The sequence below is a fragment of the Medicago sativa genome, chromosome 3, assembly GCF_051527215.1.
Source record: "Medicago sativa cultivar Bolivia chromosome 3, Bolivia_mono, whole genome shotgun sequence".
In the NCBI taxonomy this organism is placed as follows: Eukaryota; Viridiplantae; Streptophyta; class Magnoliopsida; order Fabales; family Fabaceae; genus Medicago; species Medicago sativa.
In genome coordinates, this window is record NC_140751.1 from 96,161,537 (window position 1) to 96,183,998 (window position 22,462).

The window sequence follows — 22,462 nt, forward strand, 5'->3', positions numbered from 1 at the left end:
GGTGAAGAAAAAACTAATACAACTCGGGGCCATTGTAGACGAGTTAATGAGAATGGAGAAATTGTTGAGTATCTAGCGTCGGATGAAAAAGGATAAGCTGAACAATGCAAGAATGTACTTGTATGTATTTGGAATCAAATGAAACAAAATATCGAGAAGGTCACGAACAATGTCATATGTATATTTTGTGCACGCTTATGCCAATAAAAGATACCATCTCAGTTGTAAATATTATGTGTGTTTCGAGTGACTGACTAAAAACATTAATTTATCGAAATTTGTTGTAAATTTGAGACTCAAAACCACACCAATAAACTTATATGCGTGGGACAATCGTCAATGATAACCAATAACCAAAACAATCACAAGCAACAACAACAGACATGGATAGAATATGGTAACAAAATGTAAGACAAAACCACATCGAACCAAAGAATAACAAGATACATAGAGTTGAAAATAAAGAAAAACACACCAAATATTTGTTCAGCCAATTCGGCCGAACAATGGCCTACATTTGGACATGAGAGATCTTTCTACTTCCCTATTAAAAAGTTCTTTACAATTAGAGATATAACAGAGTTACGAGAAATTAGTTTCAACAAGCTCTCAAAGAGCAATCCTAATTTCTATCTCTTTTCTCCAATTTTTTCCTGTGTTCAATAGACTTAATGATCTCACTACCCAATGTGTATTCCCAACTTTAGAATCTAACACTAAAGGAAACAACCCTTAGACTTTGATTTCCTAAGGGTATTCTCTTATGGTTTTTCAAGATTCACCCAATTCGCTCGCAAAGACTATATTCTTATGTGTTTCCCAACCTCATGAATCTCATTCCAAAATGTAACATCCTTTTCCTAAAAGTTCCCTCTTTTGGTTATCCAAGATTCACATCTTACCCTTTGAATCTCACCCAAAAGATTTTCAACATTTAGCTTTAATTTCCTTAAAAGTTTACTTCTTTGGTTACACGAGACTCTCCAAGGTCACTCAACGAATGTGTCAAAAACTACTTTTAAAGTGTTCGAATACATGCAAAACCGCGTCAAGATTTATCCTGTTCGCGCCACGATTCACCATTCGTACACAAATTAGCTGCATCCATCTAGCAAAATTGGGCCATGATTATCCAAATCATGTCACAATTTTTTCAAAATCAACAACAACATCCATTTTTTTTGAAGAATTACGAAAATCGCGTCACGGTTATTCCAAATCATGTACGATTTCCACCAACACAACCATCAAATTAAACCAACACAACCCATCAAATTTTGATGCAAAACTCAAGGGTCCCACCATCAATCCTTTTGTTAAGGGTTCCCTCTTTCCTTCCAAAATACGGATATAAATAGGGTTAGTGTGGCTTGTGTTGTGAATGTTAAACCTCGTCACAATCTTATCTTGGTATCTTATTACCGAAAAACAATAACCTCGTCCCTACATGGTGAGTCTAGCATAACATCCCTGTTCCTAATTTTTTTTATTTAATTTTAATTTCATTTTCGTTATTGTCAAAAAAAAAAAAATCATTTTCGTTTTCGTTTATTTTCATTTCGTTTCTTTTATTTTTCTCATTTCTCACCTTTGTTCCCGCGATTTTCATCTCTCATTTTCAGATCGCCGCAAAACCTCACTCTCAACGGTAAATCTTACTCTCAATTTTCATTCCACACTTCACTTTGATTACTCATAGCTTCGAAAATCATCCGATTAGCTTGCCAATTTCCGTTTTATACTCATTCAAACGGGGTATAGCTTTTTCGCCATTCTAGGGTTTCTACTTTTTCTCGCTAAATTGCAACTGTTTTTTCGCTTTTCTTCTCCAATTGCTTTGTTTATTCAGTTGAGAATTTTGTGTATTGTTATTGTATTTACATGCTGTATTGCTTTGCATAAGATGCATTTGAATTTTTTTAGGGTTATTCGTATTTCAATTTTCAAGCAACAGCTTTTTGTTGGCATTTTGTAGGCATAGCGTTATTTTTGGTGAATAAAGATGCTAAAAGATATTTGAGTTTATCTGGCATAAGTCTTGTGACCATGATTGAGATAATTTACAAAAACAGCATCTGACGATTTTCATAAGCTTTTTTTCAACTTATTTTTATAAGTTCTCCGATACAGCTTATAAAAACAACTTATATGCACAAACAATTTCACTGTATTTGATCTTTTGCTATAAATGTAAAACATCTCAAGCGCTTCTGCTATAAGCTGCAAATAAGATAAGCTGTTTATCCAAATCATATGCAAAATAAAAAATGAGTTTGCCATGATTTTATCCCCTTTAGTACATTATAATAATTGTTTACTTATTAGAGGGTTCTTGGTTGACAGAATTTACAGTTTTTTTTCCGTCTTGTGCACCTCAGGAATTGTCTCTCTGTAGTGGAAAATGAGTAGCTTGGTTGAAAGACTTCGTGTACGATCATCGGATCGCAAGCCAATTTATAATCTTGATGAGTCAGATGATGAAGATTTTTTGCTTAAAAAACCTGGGACAAGTCAGGAAAAGTTTGAGAGGATTGATAGAAGTGATGCGGTACGATACTTGGTTCCCTTTTATGTTTAAATGCCTTTTCATTTGAGCTTGTTATACTTATTTTTCTTGAATCTTGCTTAGGTATTTGTGTTCGGTGCATTGTTCAGTGCCTCATATGGTCACTGATAGTTATAATTTTTGCGTGACACGATAAACTCGTATAAACTTGTTTGAGGCTTTGAGCTGTTCTGTGTATAGGAAATTCTAGTTCAATTTGAGTTTTGCCTGGTAAAATTTAAAGATATGAATATTCCTGACTTTATATTGATTGGTAAAAAGTGTAGTGGTGCACAGTTTTCCCTTAAACACTGGAATTTGGTATGGAAGTATAATAATACAAGTGATATGAATTGACCAAGATTTTCAAAGGCAAAAGAATCCGGCCCTATGGAGCTTTGATGCCTTTTGTTGAGCGGCACAAATAACTAACAAGCGCATGTCTCTATGAATGTAGTTGTTAATATTCGAAAAAGAAGAAAGCAGTAAAATATTTTGGTTTTTAACATTATTCACATTTAATTAGAACACTCAAATAGGCAAGCAAGTTCAACATTCATATTTCATATTAAAAATAAACATTGGTGTTTCACCTTCAATTTACATCCCATGAGTTTCTTGCTCCGAAGAGTCCCAAAAACTCTTTTATAATTTTCTACATATTTTATCACTTTCAAGATTACAGTTAGCAAGTTAAATGCCCAGGCTGTTGGTTTTTAACAGCTATCATTATCGTGTTGATGGAGTTAGATGTGTGTGCCTCACTAATGGGGCAGTGCCTCAACTGGAAAGAGGTTCTTCTCCTTTCTAGCTTATTGCCTGTGCCGTAGGAGTGCCTTTGACGACACTGTTCCCAGCATGTTTTACACTGTAGATTTTACCCATTCTGAGAGACTCAGATGACATGGGATAGTCTTCTTAGCTTCTTTTTAGTCATCTGGTTACGACTATTTATGAATTCAGAAGTTTCTTTGTTCGATGCTAGAGGACGTCGGCAAACCTTGTTCACTAGATATATTTTTCTTGTTTATTCTGATTTTTTTCCTTCCTTTTTTTGGTTTCTATGATGAAAATGTTATCCTAGGTAGTAAACGGAGTTATTTTTTGGTACATACATACTAGGAATATTGATATGCATTTTTTCTCATTTATAATCAGTTTTGTTTGGTAAACCAATGAACTTTATTGTAACGAAAAGAGGATTACCAACAGTTTTTGTAGCACAAGTTGTGCTTAATCCATAAACAAAATCACACACGGGATTCCTGCCCCGTGTACCATATTCCAGACAACACAACAATGTAAATCAGCAGACCCAAATAAACTGCCCCCACACAACAAATTTCCCCAAGAGCCAAGTTTTACTGGACCCAAGACATATATGGTGTAAACCTTTATGACATTGTTTGATATAGTTGGCATCTTTGCATATATTTGGTGTCCTTGCTTTACACTAGTTAATGTTTTATACTCAATACTCATTTTTCATCACTTCATTTTTTGATCTTTCTATCTTTTTATTTAGAAAGAGGATTTATGTCAAGCATGTGGTGAAAGTGGAGATCTCCTGAGTTGTGCAACCTGCAACTATGCTTACCATTCCAGGTGTTTACTTCCACCACTTAAAGGTCCTGCTCCTGACAACTGGAGGTGCCCTGAATGCGTGAGTGTTTATGCTTCTATAACAATTTATAATATATTTTTGCTTGAGTGACGACTATATTTTAAATTTTTGTTTTGTTTTTGCAGGTTACCCCTCTTATTGATATTGATAAGTTATTAGACTGTGAGATGCGCCCTACTGTAGAGGGTGATGGTGGCGGTGACAGTGACGCCGCAAAATCTGGGTCAAAGCAAATTTTTGTTAAACAATATCTTGTTAAGTGGAAGGGACTATCATATCTGCACTGTACATGGTAAATTCGTTGGATCCTATCACTTATTGTGTTCTGCCTTTCCATAGGGTTTATTACACCTTCAATTCTTATGTATTAATTTGTAATCCTCGTATTTTTCATCTACTTTTGTATCACTTTAGATTGTAGTTTTCAACAATATCATCTTCATTTCTTTTTGCTTTTGAATGTTCTTATTTTGGTTTTTTATTTAAGTTTTATTATCTAGTTTTTTTTTTTTTTTTTAAATTATTTTGGGTATTGTCAATTTACCTCCTACCTTTTCCCCCCCTTCCCTTTAGGGTGCCAGAGAAAGAGTTTCTGAAAGCTTTCAAGAGTCATCCTCGCCTGAAGACCAAAGTGAACAACTTCCACCGTCAAATGGCATCCTCCAATACGTCAGATGAAGACTTTGTTGCCATTCGTCCTGAATGGACCACCGTTGATCGAATAATTGCTTGCAGGTTCAACTGTGTGACAATTTATTTTCCTCTTCTATATGCAAAATAAAATGAGATGATTCTGTTCCCGTTATCTGGATAAAGTCTGTAACTGGAATATTTTAAATTTTCCAGCATTTGAGTGACAAAATGTTTCTCAGGATTTCGGGTAGTGTAGATGTGTTAGCCGTTAGGTCATGTCAAGTCAAAACTCTCTCATTCTTGACATTAGGTTGACATCAGGTGTTTGCAAGCATCTGGCACTTGCACCCTTGATAATTTTTTGGGAAATGCAAAACTTAGCTCCAAACGTTCAATGATGTGATATTATGTTGATAAACACGTATAGCGACCAAGACATTTCTAGCTATGCAGTTTAATAGTGGATGGTAACTTATGTTTTAAATAACACAATGTACGTTAAAATGTAGTTCTGTGATGAATCGTTAAATATTTTTTACACTGTTTGAAATGGTAGACTTGATCCACTTCATTAGAACTTTCAATCCAATTGGATTGATAAAAATGGAGGGGTGATTTGTAGACTAGATCCATTTTATCAGAACTTCCAATTCAGTTGGATTGATGAAATTTATTAAAAGGTGTAAATAAGACTTGAACATGTTGTAAGTTAGTCCTGTCACGGTCTATGTGTGTGTGTGTTTAACTCTGTTTTTCTTCTAGTCATCCCCACTCATATTGTCATCAGTCATATTTGGTTGTGCAACCTAATGGCTTAGAAAGCTTGCTTAATTGGTTTGTTCTAATATTTCCAATAACATTGCTGACAAATGCATGCATTTTCATGGAATCTGTTGTTTGAATGGCACAGGGGTGATAACGATGAGAGGGAATATCTGGTGAAGTGGAAAGAGCTTCCATATGATGAATGTTATTGGGAATCTGAGTCTGATATTTCTGCATTTCAGCCGGAAATAGAAAGATTCAATAGATTTCGTTCTAGATCGAGCAAACTTGCTTTCATTAAGCAAAAAAGCCGTGTTAATGATGACAATGAATTGAAGAAACAGCAGAAAGAATTTCATCAGTATGAACATAGCCCCGAGTTTCTTTCAGGTGGTATTTTTTGTAACTGCCCTATTCTTCTGGCAGCATTATGCTTTTATTTTTCAGATCTGGATGATCTCGATTGGCTGATATAAAATTTCATATTGGTGAAGGTTCTCTACACCCATATCAGCTTGAAGGCTTGAACTTCTTACGATTCTCTTGGTCCAAGCAAACACATGTTATACTTGCTGATGAAATGGGACTTGGTACTTTTTCTCTCTTATTCTCTACCCACATATTCCCTTGTTTTTGGGAAGATAAAAGTTTAATGGGATGGTAGGATACTCCATTCCCAAGGAAAGGGTATATCACATGCAACAGTGTGGGCTTCTATTGTTTCTTAATAACTATTCAATCAAAGTATTGTTGCAAGCAGAACCAAGTGCATTGAGCTAATGCTTTATACCAAATTTGTCATAATTGGACCGAAGGCCGAACTGGTGAGACCTCTGGGTCATGGTTCAATTGGTTCAACCAGTTGAACCAGATGTGTAATAAATAAATACACAAAAAAGCAAAAACAAACACTTGTTGAATCAACCGCAATTGAACCGTGATTCAGTGTTCAACCCAGTTCCACCCGGTTCTAGGGACCAAGAACCAATTACTAATTTGTAGTTTCTAGAGAATTACAGTATTGCACCATGATGAATTAGTTTTACACCTGCAGGAAAAACTATACAAAGTATTGCTTTCTTAGCATCCCTTTTTGAAGAGGGTGTCTCTGCACATCCACATTTGGTGGTTGCTCCACTTTCAACACTGCGAAACTGGGAACGTGAATTTGCAACATGGGCCCCTCAAATGAATGTTGTATGTATATGGAGATTGTCAGTAATATTTCATTTTGATATATACTCTTTTAATTGTATGTTTGTTATTGCAGATTATGTATGTTGGATCTGCCCAAGCTCGTAGTGTTATCAGAGAATATGAATTTTACTTTCCCAAGAAACTGAAGAAGAACAAGAAAAAGAAATCTATAGTTAGTGAAAGTAAGCATGACAGGATTAAGTTTGATGTCCTTTTGACATCATATGAGATGATCAACTTAGACACAACATCATTAAAACCTATAAAATGGGAGTGCATGGTAAGATACGCTTACTGTTACATTACGAGACAAGAAATATTAGTTTTCCAGTTACCTCTATTACTTCTATTCACATTTTTGGTTTCTCCATTATGCTGATAGTCTACACCTACATGTATATGTAGATAGTTGATGAAGGTCACCGCCTCAAAAATAAGGATTCAAAATTATTTTCTTCATTGAAGCAATATTCTACCAGACATCGTGTGCTCTTGACTGGAACTCCTCTTCAGGTCCAATTTGAATCATGTCATACTGGTTTAGTGTGAACTCGTGTCCTAATTTTCTATTATTGGTTAATTGAACTGTGTTTTTGTTTTGTTACTTTTGCTGGCTGGTTGTTCTCGACAGATTGTTCTGTGCACACTGACTAATACTAAGAGTTCCATTTTCTAAATTTGGGTCATACAATTTTTATTGCATTTCTGATTTTTGAATTGGCCATAAATTCCTACATAAAGGAAGTTGCTATTCCCCACCCCCTTATTGCTCAATTTTCAGAAAACCCCACCGGAAGATGGATTCTAGTAGGTCTTGGGAGTAAAAAAACACGCTCGGGGTGGTGTGGGGGGTGGTGGGTGGGTGGGGTGAGTCGCGTCCAAACATAAAAGCATGTCTTTATGTTTTTTTATGTATTTAACTAGTCTTTTGTTACCTTGAATTTAGCATGAATGGCCATCGTAATATGTTGTTGGCTTAACAGGTATACCGTCACTCCAATATATGTGTGTACATTAGTTTTGCACACATACTATCATCATTATGTCACTAATATAAGGTCAAAGGACCTGTAAAAGAGTAAATATATATCGAGGCGAAGCTCTCAAAAGATCCAGCTTTTTCATCGTAAGATGCACAGTGAGACCAACCTTCATTTATTAATCTGCAATAAAACTAATTAAGTTAACTGAAAGTCAATTCCACTACCTTTAATCAGCAATAAAACTAATTGTTAAAAGAATATTTGAAGTTAGATTATGTTATCAAATGAAGATTGAACATACTGTGAGTCTTGACTTGAATTTATGGTTTGTATTTCTGCATGTCTACAGCAACAAAGTTGTACAATTTTGCATTTTTGATTAGTTAATTTGTTTTAAATATGAATTTTACAACTCTACTCATCTAAATAGAAGGGTTGTATTTTTTGAATTTCTTGTATAAGTTTAGTAATTTACAGATGCTTACTTGTCTTTTACACGTCATAATATACATACTTTTAATTTAAAGAATGGCTGCATATATTGAATTTATCTGTGGGAGATGTAATGTACTAATGATAGCTTGTCTTATGCATTACAGAACAACTTGGATGAACTTTTTATGCTTATGCATTTCCTTGATGCGGGGAAGGTTAGTGCGTGGAATGTGCTATAAGATTAACCATGATTTTAAGTTATTGAATAATTTTCTCTTCATTATCACAAGTATCTATTGACTTTATATTTGACTGCTGCCAGTTTGCAAGTTTAGAGGAATTCCAAGAAGAATTCAAGGATATCAATCAAGAGGAACAGATTTCAAGGCTTCATAAAATGCTGGCCCCGCATCTTCTGCGAAGTATGCATTACAATCTTGAATATCTGTAGCAAATACTATTACTATTGGAACTCAAGTATTTTATTCTAATGAAAGGGCACTTCCTTTATTGGAAAAAGTACACAAAGTCAAGTTCTTAAATCAAGTGGTGATATACTAAAATACATAAAAAAACTAAAAATATAATCAACTACTCCCTCCGTTTTTTATCTTTTGATGTTTTAGCTCTTGGCACAAGTCTTAAGGAGTAATTAAATTATATAAATATTTGTATGTTATAGACTAAAATGTCCTTATTTATGATTAAATTCACATGTGATAAACCAAAGGTCCCAACTCCTTTAATAGTTTTATGGTGTGTTTTTCAGCAAGGGTAAACTTGGGAAAAAATATTGAATATACTAAAACATCAAATATTTTGGAATATAGTTGAAGTTCTAAAACATCAAAAGGAAAAAATGAAGGGAGTACTATCAATAATAAAAACTAATAAAACTATCAATAATAATAATTACTAAATTATTTCAACAATAACTACCTGCTTGGTTAAACAGAGAGAAGGGGAGGAGAAGGGAGGGTTTGCAAAATGCTGTGTCTAGTTGGACAAGGGGATGGATTTTAATAGAGGGAAGTTTAAAATTATATTTTTCAATAATGAAGACAACATTAAATATAAGGGTATTTAAGTCTAAACTGAAACAAGTATTCCCTCCTCTCCAAATCCCCCTCCACTTTTGATTTTGCTCCCCTCCCCTCCGTTCCCCTCCCCCCAAACAGATGGTAAGCGGCACAATTTCTCTTGATTTTGGTTGCCTGGATTATCATTGACTAATCTCATTATTCCACTGAGCCTACGGGTGGAAGTTGTTTCTTATGGCATTTGCATGTTGCTTATACATATTCATTCATTCATTGCTTGAACAATGGTGAATATAAACTTGGTTTTGTGGTGTTTAGGCCCAATACCTAAGATGGTACCAGCGTCTATCCTACATTTGTTGTTGGGCTGTACTCATTCTCCATATTCCAGGCCCATGTGCATTAGGGGTATATTTGAAATCTGTCTCGTGGCTATTCCTGTAGTCTGTTATCTTCGTTACAACAGTACAACACCTTTCGTGTGCTGGGTTGTGGGGCATAAGACCATTAGCCACAGTAATGTGATGTTTACAGGACAAAGCAAGATAGGATGAAAAAATAAATAGGGACAAGGGGTCATATAATCAGTGGCACTAGGGTCATATAATCTAAGTTTAGCGATCTTTGGAATCACTAAAGGATGAGAAAGTAAAATTCTTTCTAGTCATATGAGAGAATGAGTGTCAGAGATCATACAGAATACATATACCAGGTAGAATAGCTACAAAACGAAGATTTCGATTTAGAGTAAGGAACCCCCTTGAAACTAACATAACTGCCAAGTTCAACTTATACTATAAGAGAAACTATCAGGAAAGATTTAGAGGTTAACGAGTTGGATCCAAATATGGTTTTATGATAGAACACTATGGCGTAATTTGATCCATGTAGCCGACCCTACTTGGTGGGATAAGACATGGTTGTTGTTGTTGTATATGTGTTTATAGCTTTAATATATAAGTACACTTCTTTCCTACTAGTAGGATTTTATGATCCGTGCTACGATTCATTCTTTACGATCTTTCAACCTCTTTCAATCTTGCGCAGACTCTCGATTTTTAAAACATTGTTAAACCAGCTTTAGTGTTAATATATAGGCTAACCTGAATATATACTCATTTTTATATTAATATTATTTTTGGAAGGTCACGGGTTCAAGTCCTGGAAACAGCCTCTTGTGTAAAAAACAGGGTAAGGCTGCGTACAATACACCAAATGGTGGGACCCCTTCCCGGACCCTGCGTATGCGGGAGCTTTAGTGCACCGGGTTGCCCCTTTTCTATTTTTGGTCAGAACAGTAGACTCTTGATTTCACTTATCTTCTGATTAGCATATATTTGGTATAGAAATGAGTATTGCTGGATAGCGGTTTAATTTTTTAAATTCTCTGCAGGAGTGAAGAAAGATGTCATGAAGGAACTACCTCCTAAAAAGGAACTTATTCTACGAGTGGATTTGAGCAGCAAACAGAAAGAATATTATAAGGCAATTTTGACCCGTAATTATCAGATATTAACTCGCCGTGGTGGTGCACAGGCAAGATTCATGCTTCAGTGAAACGACCATTTTGGTTTATTCTTAATCTTAGCATCATAAGTTAAGATCAAAATTATCTTAATATTATTACTATTGTTTTGTTTTATACGTTTTTGTATCAGATTTCTCTTATCAACGTTGTTATGGAACTGCGTAAGCTCTGTTGTCATGCTTACATGTTAGAAGGAGTTGAGCCAGATATTGACGATCCAAAAGAAGCATTCAAGTAAGCACTTATGCCATTTTTTTAGACTGACTCTGATTTGTTACTTTGTAAAAAAAATACTGGGTCCTTTGCTTATCTGGGGCTAAGTTTTGTTTCTGTTTTTGCTATCGAAAATTATTAGCCATTATTAGTTGTAACAAATGAAATATTTGATTATCACATCGAAAGGCATTATTGTGGTAAAGGTTGTCAAAGTCAACAGTCCAGGTAAACTTTGACCCGTAAACTAGTAAGAGTTCAAGTTCACCTAATGTAAAAAATATTAAAAAACCTATAATTACATATATCTAGAATATAGTCACACTAACACGAATGACCAAACATACATATCTCCATGAAAACCCAATTTCCTAAAGCAAAAATATTTCAAGAAACAGGAGCTGACTCCCTCAAATTTTCACTATCCTCCGTCATTATGTTAGACACACTCAGTAGCAGCAATAACAATCACAAAGGTCAAATTAAAACAAACATAGTTTAGTTATCAATCCCAGATAGTGGCTGAACCCAAATATGTTGTGGTGGGACAGTGTGTAGCCACACGAGTGCATGGCCACTATGAAATCGGCTGAGTTTACAAGTCCAAGTGCAATTTTGTTTGCCTGGACTCGTAAACTCAGCCGATTTCTTAAAATTACTGACTATTTTGACTTCTATGATTGTGGTCTGTTTATTATTAACATTTCCATTTATTTTCTATGTGACAGGCAATTGCTGGAATCATCAGGGAAGTTGCACTTGCTGGACAAGATGATGGTGAAGCTTAAAGAACAAGGACACAGAGTTCTCATATACTCCCAGTTTCAGCACATGCTTGATTTGCTTGAAGATTACTGCTCTTACAAGGTATCCATATGAGGTTGTTCTGTTTTTATCGACCAAACTTTTGAAATAGATTGTTTCAGTGTGATATTCAATATATTTTACTCTTCTTTCTCTTTGTTTTTAAAATATAAATAGAAATGGCATTATGAAAGGATAGATGGCAAGGTTGGTGGGGCTGAAAGACAAATACGGATAGATCGTTTTAATGCCAAAAATTCTTCAAGATTTTGCTTTCTTCTTTCTACAAGAGCCGGGGGTTTGGGAATAAACCTTGCAACTGCTGACACAGTTGTTATTTATGACAGGTGAACCTTTATGTTCCTGCAATTGTATTTCTTTTTCAACTAGAAAAATATTACAGTGGAAACACATGCAATGTTGGACATGATTACATGAAACAAGTTTAACTCTTTAACTGTCTAAAGTCTTTTTTTTTTTTTTTTGGGGGTAAAAAAATGTTTCCAGCTATCACAATCACAAATCTTAAGTTTCTACTGGCAAGTTACAGTGGAAACACATGCAAAGTTGGACATGATTACATGAAACAAGTTTAACTCTTTAACTGTCTAAAGTCTGTTTTTTTGGGGGTAAAAAAATGTTTCCAGCTATCACAATCACAAATCTTAAGTTTCTACTGGCAAGAAAAATTGAAATAGCTGCTAGATAGTAATTTCTTGGTGTCTGGCTATTACTTGCCTTGTTCTATTATATATGACTGATTGTCGTGTGGTGAACTTCTTTTGACCTATTTGTTGATATTGTTTTTGTTGTTTTTCTTTTTTACCTTATGCACATGAATTGAGACTAAGTTACCTTAAGAGCTACTTATTATAGCTGTTAAGACTGGCAGATTCTTAATTATGACAAGGTTCAGGATTTCTTGTTGGCTTCTGACTGTAATTATTAACTTGATAGGTATAGGATACTTGTTCTTATCTCTATAATCAAGGGATCTTGATCACAATCCTATTGTTATATATTATTCATTAGGCTGGGTTAATCTCAAGCATTCATAATCAGATTCAGTCTCATATTCAAGTGTATGCTCATGAACATTTTGGCTGTTTTGTAGTTAAACAATGGGGGATCTTCCGTAGTCATCATAGTTATTTTCTTATGCATACAATCCATATGCGGAGGGATTAAGCTTTTATTTTTATGTTATTTGCTGTCTAATTTAATCCAATTTTTTATTTGGTCAATTCCATTCTGTAGTGATTGGAATCCTCATGCTGACTTACAAGCAATGGCTAGAGCTCATCGACTTGGACAAACTAACAAGGTTTGCGTTTTTCATTGATATGAAATCTATGATTTTTGTTGGCTATATAGGTTAAGGCTATATAGGTTAAAATGGTTTTGGTGTTGCAGGTATTGATTTATAGGCTTATAACACGGGGAACGATTGAAGAAAGGATGATGCAAATGACTAAGAAGAAAATGGTGTTAGAACATCTTGTTGTAGGGAGGCTAAAGGCTCAAAATATCAACCAGGTAAATAATCACTTTTTTCTAAAGTGAAGGTTTATGTTGTGAAATCTTATAGATGTTAGCAGTTTCATTGTTAAAACCACTTATTTAAGATTTTTTAGGAGATACCCTGTAGTTTTTTCCTTCAGTGTTTTAAAGTAACTAAGATTGCAGAAACCAAGTGGAAAATGGATATTGACTAGCAGTTTTTTTTATTGGACTCAAGAATATAAAAAATATATTCATTTTTCATTTTTGTTCTGTTGTCATTGTTGGTAATGTTGTTTAGAACAGAGTGTTGTGCGGTTTAGAACCAACACGAGAATAAAGTAAGTGTAGCGGAGATGAGAACGTTGCGTTGGATGTGTGGCAAGACTATATTAGAAATGACAACATCAGAGAGAGAGAGAGAGAGAGAGTGAGTTAGGGTAGCACCTATTGTAGAATAGATGGTGGAAAATAGGCTTAGGTGGTTCTGATATGTAGAGAGAAGACCTGTAGATTCTGTAGTAAGGAGAGCAGATCAGACGGAGGATAGTCAGATCACTAGAGGTAGAGGAAGACCTAGAAAAACTGTAAAGGAAACTATCAAGAAAGATTTAGAGATTAATGAGTTGGATCCAAATATAGTGTATGACAGAACATTATGGCCTAATTTAATCCATGTAGCTGACCCCACTTAGTGGGACAAGGCTTGGTTGTTGTTGTTGTAATGGCATTTACTGTTCATGTCCTTGTTTATGCTACCTTATCAGAATATGGCGAACTTGTTGGTGTACACTTCAACATACTTGTGCTGGAATATACACGTAAATTGAATTTATTTCCAATTGAAACAAGTACAGGGATCAAGCTTCTTTCAAACTGAGGCAGCCCTCTGTAAAGACTGAAAATGCTGTTAAAAAAGGAAACAAAATACAGGGAATTGTGCAGAAGGACAGAATATTCAAGCCCACCCAAAATCTTTCCACTTTACTCCATTCTTGCCTCCATCTGCTAGATCTTTTCCTCCCCTCTAAACCTTACAATTAATCGATTCTTTCCTTTTCCCACACTTCTTGCCGCATAGGCATAGATAATTTTTTTAGAGCTCTTTACAGTCCAAATCCCCCATTTCCCCTTACAGCTCTTCTCAAAGTAGTAGTCATATAACTATATAGGGTCTGACATAGAGCACAGAGATTGGTTAGCATCACCTCACACATAGTTCTATTTGGTTCTTCGTTTTGTTCCCCCATTTTCTCAACAGGTTTTGGAGGATATCCTAAACTCCCAATAGTTGTAAATTTGTAATTCTTGTGTTGGGGGTTTTAATATTTTCTCAACAGGTTTTAGAGCACAGAGATTGGTTGGCATCACCTCACTCATAGTTCTATTTGGTTCTTCGTTTTGTTGCCCCTATTTTCTCAACAGGTTTTGGAGGATATCCTAAACTCCCAATAGTTGTAAATTTTAAATCTTTTGTGTTGGGGGTTTTAACATTTTTATTAAGATTAGTAAAAGGAAAACCTCCATAAGTTAGGATAAGGCATATAATGCTAAAAAGGATGATAAAAGAAGATAGGGGTGAAGATAAAGGTACATCAGCAGAGTAAAGCACTCCATTCTTTATATAAGTCGATTCCTAAGGGTGACTATTCACTGAACTCTAAAAACAGGATGAGGAAAACACCATGCATTGCCTTCGAATGCACCAAACACCTCACTTAAAAGCGTCCTTAGAATATAGAACAACCGTATACTTCAAAATCAGAAACCACAGTATATAAGAATATAAACAAATTAGGTTCCTCATGGTCCATTGTCTGCTAAGTGTGTCCTCGAGGGTCATTTTATTTATCCCCTCCCCTTTTAAAAAAAGTTCATTGCATGTCCAAGTTGCAAAATTATATTTATTTTGTTTATAGTTATCGAGTTCGGGGTATATATGTTATTTTTTTAAGAGATTGATATTTTCTAAAATATTAATGCCAAATGCGGATTAGGAGTATCAAGCATTTAATAGCAAATTGAACATAGTATTACTAAGATATTTGATGGTGGCTTTGACTGTCAATCATGCTTAGGAAGAGTTGGATGACATCATACGATATGGCTCAAAGGAGTTATTTGCAGATGAGAATGATGAAGCAGGAAAATCCCGTCAAATCCATTATGATGCAGCTGCTATCGATAGGTAATCAAGCATTCTGTTGCAAACATGAAATAGGAATATGCTTGAAAATTTATTCCACATATATTTCTTCACAATAGGTTGCTGGATCGTGACCAAGTTGTAGATGAAGAAACTACTTTGGATGATGAAGATGAAGATGGATTTCTGAAGGCCTTTAAGGTTGTTTTATCATATAGTCGTGCATACACGTTTTTTGCTACTAGTGTATATTCCTATTTGATATATCAACATTCTTGTTCGTTGTGAGTTGAGGTGCCATTGATTTCTATCGTTCTATAGCTATACACATACAAGCACTCATTTTGCAAACTAAATGAATCGGTACTTGGACGTACAACTGTAATGGTCTTTTTTCTGTATAAAGAAGTTCAACTTTCCCTTCTACTTTTTGGATTAATTGTTTTACTGTGGAAGCATTGCCATGGCAATTCACTGGTCATGACTATTGAACTTCACCTTGCATATATTATGGTTTGTTTCTTTTTTATATCTGTGCTTTTTGATTGACTGGGTGAATTATATGATCTAGGTTGCAAATTTTGAGTATGTTGACGAGGCTGAGGCTGCTGCAGAGGAGGCAGCACAAAAAAGAGCAATGGAAACCGTCAACAGTTCAGATAGAACACATTATTGGGAAGAGTTGTTAAAAGACAAGTTTCAGGAGCATAAAGTTGAGGAGTTTAATGCTTTGGGAAAAGGAAAGCGAAACCGCAAATTGGTATGTTAAGATGATATTTGCGGGTTTATGGTAGATTCTATTCAACAGTGACATTTCATATTTTGTTTACTCTTTAATTTTGCGTACTACCTTTTAATAGTATTTTGGAACAAGGAATTTGTTCCTTTCCTATCAATAGATGGCATATGCTAATAATTTATATAACTAGATATTGAAATCCAGAATAATTTATATAACTAGATATTTGGGGGGTGTTAATGCATCTTGAGTGGTTATTTTTTTTCTTTAAAGGTTACTATGCTGTAACTTATGTGTTTTTGTTAAGGACTCAAGGTAGTATCTATTATTTATTTCCTGATTTCACAGATGGTTTCTGTTGAGGAGGACGACCTTGCTGGTCTTGAAGATGTAAGCTCTGATGAAGACGACAATTATGAAGCAGAGCTTACTGACGGTGATTCAAATTCCACTGGAACTACTACTACTAGAAGGCCGTATAAGAAAAAAGCACGTAGTAAGTATAGTTATCTAATAATTTTTTTGGGTGAAATTGTGGACCTAGATTATCTGACCTTGACTGATGTAAATATTCATTCAAATCTATTAGCAGCGGATAGCACAGAGCCGCTTCCTCTGATGGAAGGTGAAGGAAAAGCATTCAGAGTACTTGGTTTTAATCAAAGTCAGAGGGCTGCCTTTGTGCAAATTTTGATGAGGTTATTTTATACTTTATTTTTATGTATTGAGTTGATGAAATGGTTTTTCCTGGCAGTATCTGCGGTTTATCTCACTTTGTGTTATATTACAGGTTTGGGGTTGGTGATTTTGATTGGAAAGAGTTTACTTCGCGCATGAAACAGAAGACTTATGAAGAAATCAAGGAGTATGGACATTATTTTTCTTTAATCTGTTTCCATATATTTGTGATGCTTTATATGATTTTAAGTGTTTATTTGAAACATGTGTTTGCTGGAATTTATTTTGACTTAATTTTTGCTGGGAGAAAAGGGGACAGGGATTTGATGACAGCCACACTGCTGTGCCTGTGCATTCTTCTTTGAGAAAAAGGAAACTGAAAATATTTATAGTCCCATGTATCGAGCTCAGCATTAGAACATGTGTATTGGGACAAAATCTAGTAGGAAACGGTAAAAGTCAGGAACAGCAGTTCATCAACAATGTGACTGACTGACAATTGTACAGCTGTCAAGGAGCCTAAAATATTACAATACCTGTGCATACAGTAGTCCTAAAACAAAGGAATTAACATTCTCTTATAATTCTCAATATAAATAAAATAAAAGTAACAGTAGTTTGATATGGAAAAGGTTAAGAATAAGGATATATTTTTAAATTTGTAACTAGTCCCTTAAAGTGGGTGAACTGTGTGTGAGGAAGTTGTGCGGTTTTATTTTTCCATTTTATTTTTGCTGTTGCATATTGTCTCTTCCAATAGTTTTGGTCCAGAAATAATATATTTAGTTTGTTGAAAGTTAAGGAAAATGGCATCGTTCCATTGGGAAAATTCTGCATGATATACCCCTCTGCATCTTTAATAGGAGTACTGGTGAGCAGTTTGCCTCTTAGTGTTCCTATCAGCAGTTTGACTTTCTTATCTTATCCCTCTTTGTCCCTCTGTTTTCGTTTTTGGAGGGAATCCTGATCTTCGAGCGCCGCATTTGCTTTTTCTCTCAATATTGCGTGGGCTTTGTGTCTGGCATATGTGGCAGGCATGCTTATATCAGACATAGGCTAACCGCTTATGTTTTCTAATTTTAATGATGGGCACATGCATGTGCTAGTGGGCCTATCGATTGAATTGTTTTTAGTAAATCAGTAAAACTGATGGTTGAAAACTCTGTCTTACACGTCATAAAATGGCAATTTTGTTTTACAGTATAATCATTGTTGCTTGGTAGGATATATATAGATTTTTTTTAACTTTGTTTATTAGTCTTACCTCCCATCTTATGGTTCGTACCACACCTTAAAGTCATTCTTTGCGAGTGGGTTTGATTTATATGTATCTATATTGCAGGATATGTTTTTTTAACTCTTGTTTAATAATTTTACTACCTATCTTATGGTTGCATCACGCTTAAAATCATTCTGAGTGAGTTTGATTTATATGTTGTCTATATTTTCGCAGCTATGGAACCCTTTTCTTGTCTCATATTGCTGAAGACATAAGCGATTCCTCTACATTCACAGGTGGTAGATCCTTATTGCTACTGTATCTTTCTCATTTTCCTCTTTTTATTCTTTTAATTTCCTAATTTTTTTAATTTATAATTTCCTTGTAGACGGTGTTCCAAAAGAAGGACTCCGAATCCAAGATGTACTTGTTAGGATTGCAGTCCTGCTCTTGATAAGGGACAAAGTAAGCCCTGAATGAATTTTCTGTTTTTACCTGCTTGTTATTAGTCTACTATTAAATCGTTCTGCACCCTGTGCTTCTCGCCGTAACATAAAAAGTTTCGGAGAAGTCTAACAAAGGAATTCTGAGTAATTGTAGTTATGGTTAATGAGTAACCACTTAATTGCTTGCTGAGTAACCACTGTTATTTTTTAAGTTGAATTTCTTTTAGCTGATTGAAGTGTTTTTTCCTCTTGGGATGTGGACTTACAGGTGAGGTTTGCATCAGAACATCCTCAAACTCCACTGTTTTCAGATGACATCTTATTACGCTATCCAGGTTTGAAGGGTATAAGGAAGTGGAAGGAGGAGCATGATTTTATGCTACTACGTGCTGTGTTAAAGTATGAATTTTGATAAATATCTTTTTTTCTTGAACAATTCAGCAAGATTATCTTCGAACTCCATGATTTTTAGCCAGTCTTTTTTAAATCTTCATTGTTAACAACTATGGATGTTTGGTAGTTTGTAGATTCTTTGTTGATATATTCTTTTAACACAACTCTTTCCTATGCAAGGCACGGGTATGGAAGGTGGCAAGCTATTGTTGATGATAGGGATCTGAAGATTCAGGAGATCATCTGTCAGGAGTTGAATCTTCCCGTTATAAATTTACCAGGACCAGGACAAGTTGGCTCTCACGTACAAAATGGTGCAAATGCAGAAATACCCGGCAATGAATCCAGGGAAAATGGTGGAAGTGGCATAGCAGCTGACGGTGCACAAGGTTCTGGTGATGCTAAGAACCAAACACAGCTATATCAAGACTCGTCCTTATATCATTTTAGAGACATGCAGAGAAGACAGGTTGAATTTGTAAAAAAGAGGGTTCTTCTTTTGGAAAAGGGGCTAAATGCTGAGTACCAGAAAGAATACTTTGTAAGTGTATCAACATTTCGTAGTGCATAAAATCTTCAAAATAATATTCTGCTCTTTTGAATGCTCAGGATTCAGGTTCAAAACATTAATTTGGTCAGAAGTCAATCATAGATGCTTTATTATTTTTTCATGAGTTTGCCTGTTAGTTAGGTACTTCCAATCAATTGAACTGCTAATAGTTTGAGAGTGCCATGATTTAATTTTGTACGAGGATAAGAGGTGAAGCAAAAACAAACATGGCTATTATATATCCCCCCATCCCCACCCCTTTACAAGGAAGGTGGAAATAGAATTTATTGGTAAATGCAAGAAATAGATCACAAGTGATCTTTCTGTATGTACCCAACTTCGTGCTTGAGAACTAATTTTCCTGGCACTAGTGCTCTCTCGAATGGCTGGAAAAGTGGGGTATACCTTACTTCCTTTACATCAGTGGAGACTGGTTACTATTGCTGATCTCTGTAGTCACGCTTCATTTAAAATGGAAGGCATTAATTTGGCAGCATTGTATCTAGGGTTTGCAGTCATGCCTCTTTTAATATTTTTGAAAGCATTTAAGGATTTCTATGTTTACATACTGCCAGAACTATCTTTTTGCATCCTTCCATTGTTGTATTTATTTATTGTTTTTCATAACCATATTTCTAGCTGGAAATTTATGTTGACCTGGTTTTCAGTTACTGCCATTAATTAACAAGTTGGGTTCATATCCGTAACCATAGTTATGATTGCTTGCACTTTCATCATCTGTAAATTTTACAGATGGTACATCACACCATTACAATGCATTGTCTGTGGAAAGATTTTGCTTGATTAGTTTGTGGACTGACATTTCTTCCTTGCGAACTTTGTTTGCAGGGTGATCCAAAAGCTGGTGAAGTAACCAATGAAGAACTTAAAAGTGAACCCAAGTCTACCACTATTCCAAGTTATACATCAGTAGATACTGACACCCAAATGATTGATCAATTGCCACAAGTAGAAATAATAGGTATGATTCTATTGTTGCTCATCAGATACTTTTCTCTAGATCAGACGATAGCAATTGCCTAGTTTGCATCAGATAAAGGAAGAAGTTTTGCATACTCCAAGAGTATTTCTCCTAGATAATTAGAACTTGACAGGACACATTTCAATCTGGGCTGTCTAAGAAGCTAAATTAAAATCTGGACTGTTGTCAGCCTGACAAAATAGAGTATGCAAGAACCTCTCCAAATAGTGTCGATGGCGTCATTATTTCTGTTCTTATTGTCTTGTTTCCACCTATCATTATTACAAAAATAAAATATTTGAATTTTGAAGATATTTTCTTCTGACCTTTGGTGTCCATCTCTATACCCAACTGAAGATGGGTAAAGGAAATACCAGAAAACTTACTTGTAATGCTTCCATTTGTCGCAGCTTCAGAAGATGTTTCGGTTGCTTGTGATAGTGATTCAAATCGACTGGAATTAGTTCGACTTTACAATGAGGTAAAATATTAATGTGTAATTGTACTCCCTTCATCTTATTCAATAAAAATAGAGATGGTGGAAAATTGATATTCTACGAGTATTTTTTTTATCAATAATCATTCCTCTGTATTATCAGATGTGCAAGGTAGTTGAGGAAAACCCTATGGATTTAGTTCAATCGTCATTGGCAAGAGAACCGGCAGAGGTCAATGCGGTGAAGAAGTGCCCGCCACTAGAAACCATCTGTGAAGATATCAACAGAATTCTAACACCCACAGTAGAACAACCTGTTGCAGAAACTCCAGTATTAAATTCAGATAACAAATCAGAGGAAATATCACACTCTGAAGTTTTGGGGTCCAAATCACCGCCTAATCCTCAAAATGATCTTAAACGTGATTCTTTAGCAAACGACGATGCAAAAGATTTGGTAGTAGACTCTGCGGAGAAAAAGGAAAGTAATACAGCGATGGATGAAAGTAGCAATGCTGAGTTGAATGAGGACACATAATTCTGACGCTTGAGTAGTTGTATTGGATGAGTAAACGCAATATTTAGGTGACAGATATTTGTTGTACCATGTATGCTGTATCATATCAGTCTTAATCAACATTTTTTTAACTCGTCAAAAGTGAAGTAGATTAAAAAGCATATGCGGTAACTTATAAAAAAGAGAGCGTATGCGTTAGTTCTTTAATCCCTTGCAACCGAGTACATGAGAAATGATTAGATTTCGTACCTTATTATTTTTAAATTGAGGATCATGATTAAGTATATGCTTTCCTACAATGTAGCACTTTACCATTGATTTCTAGTTTTCTATTCTGTGTGAGCAGATAATTATTTGAATTTTATAGATTTGAGGCATGCTTACTTCCTCGAAATGTTTTAAATTTATTTTTGTGTAACTGCGGCTTTCATCTTATATGACCCTATGAAGTCCGGGTACTTCAAAACAGGAAAAATGTCGTGCCATGCTTATTTTGGAGACTAACACTCCTTGTGTACTTCTCTACAAATGTATAAATGAAGAATTACTGTGTCTGGAATGCTTCATATTCAAAAAAGTTTATATATCTGTATTTATATAACTTCTTTTCATAAAATGTTGTTTATATTTGGGCTGTATTGTATTCTAAAATGTTCTCATATCTTGTCTATGTATCGTATCGTATCGTATCGTACTCTCGAATTCAACAAATGCAGCAGGTAGTGGGTGACTATCAACATTTTTAAGATAAATAAACAACTATTTAATATTTTCATAAATACTGATTTTGTTTTCTGAATTTTAGTTGAGCAGAAGTATTAAATGGTGATTTTTCTTTTTTGGAAATGAAAATTGCAAACGGCGAAAAGTAAACGGATTATCAATTAACGTTTTTCTCTGATAAAAGACTGCACATATGCCATCTAGACATTTAGGTTCAGAGCATAATTATCGGCGGTGGCATTGCATACGCGTCTAGCATTTTTTGTCAGAAGGTCATGGATATTTGGCATAGCATATGCTTTCTTTTACTATGTTCCCAAGTTTGGCAACGGTGGCATTCATCATTGTTAAAGTTTTTACAAAAGT

General features: G+C 35.0%; 1 protein-coding gene across 10 annotated transcripts; it reads left to right on the forward strand.

The window, feature by feature from the left end:
- Window positions 1-1,383: 1,383 nt before the first annotated feature.
- PKL (chromatin remodeling factor CHD3 (PICKLE)) lies at window positions 1,384-21,672 on the forward strand. Of its 10 annotated transcripts, none has more exons than XM_085756373.1 (32): window positions 1,384-1,450; window positions 1,623-1,755; window positions 2,379-2,548; window positions 4,071-4,208; window positions 4,295-4,461; window positions 4,743-4,904; window positions 5,713-5,957; window positions 6,062-6,157; window positions 6,622-6,764; window positions 6,838-7,044; window positions 7,170-7,277; window positions 8,347-8,397; window positions 8,505-8,604; window positions 10,616-10,758; window positions 10,881-10,984; window positions 11,692-11,830; window positions 11,945-12,114; window positions 13,025-13,091; window positions 13,181-13,303; window positions 15,346-15,455; window positions 15,533-15,614; window positions 15,985-16,173; window positions 16,501-16,648; window positions 16,742-16,850; window positions 16,943-17,017; window positions 18,284-18,345; window positions 18,438-18,514; window positions 18,764-18,894; window positions 19,069-19,429; window positions 20,288-20,420; window positions 20,831-20,901; window positions 21,020-21,672. In XM_085756373.1, exons 3-32 carry the CDS (start codon window positions 2,402-2,404, stop codon window positions 21,392-21,394), a joined length of 4,233 nt encoding a protein of 1,410 aa, XP_085612499.1. In that variant the 5' UTR covers window positions 1,384-1,450; window positions 1,623-1,755; window positions 2,379-2,401; the 3' UTR covers window positions 21,395-21,672. The 10 variants fall into 10 exon arrangements, with proteins under 10 accessions (XP_085612499.1, XP_085612505.1, XP_085612506.1 ...); XM_085756379.1 differs by having other exon boundaries at window positions 16,745-16,850; XM_085756380.1 differs by having other exon boundaries at window positions 1,623-1,648; window positions 2,353-2,548; window positions 16,745-16,850.
- The last annotated feature ends 790 nt before the right edge of the window (window positions 21,673-22,462 follow it).

Coding starts and splice junctions, on each gene's coding strand:
- PKL (XM_085756370.1), top strand. CDS start 2,402: ATGAGTAGCTTGGTTGAAAGACTTCGTGTACGATCATCGGATCGCAAG. Junction 6,765..6,837: donor GGGCCCCTCAAATGAATGTT/GTATGTATATGG, acceptor TTGTTATTGCAG/ATTATGTATGTTGGATCTGC. Junction 8,605..10,615: donor GGCCCCGCATCTTCTGCGAA/GTATGCATTACA, acceptor AATTCTCTGCAG/GAGTGAAGAAAGATGTCATG.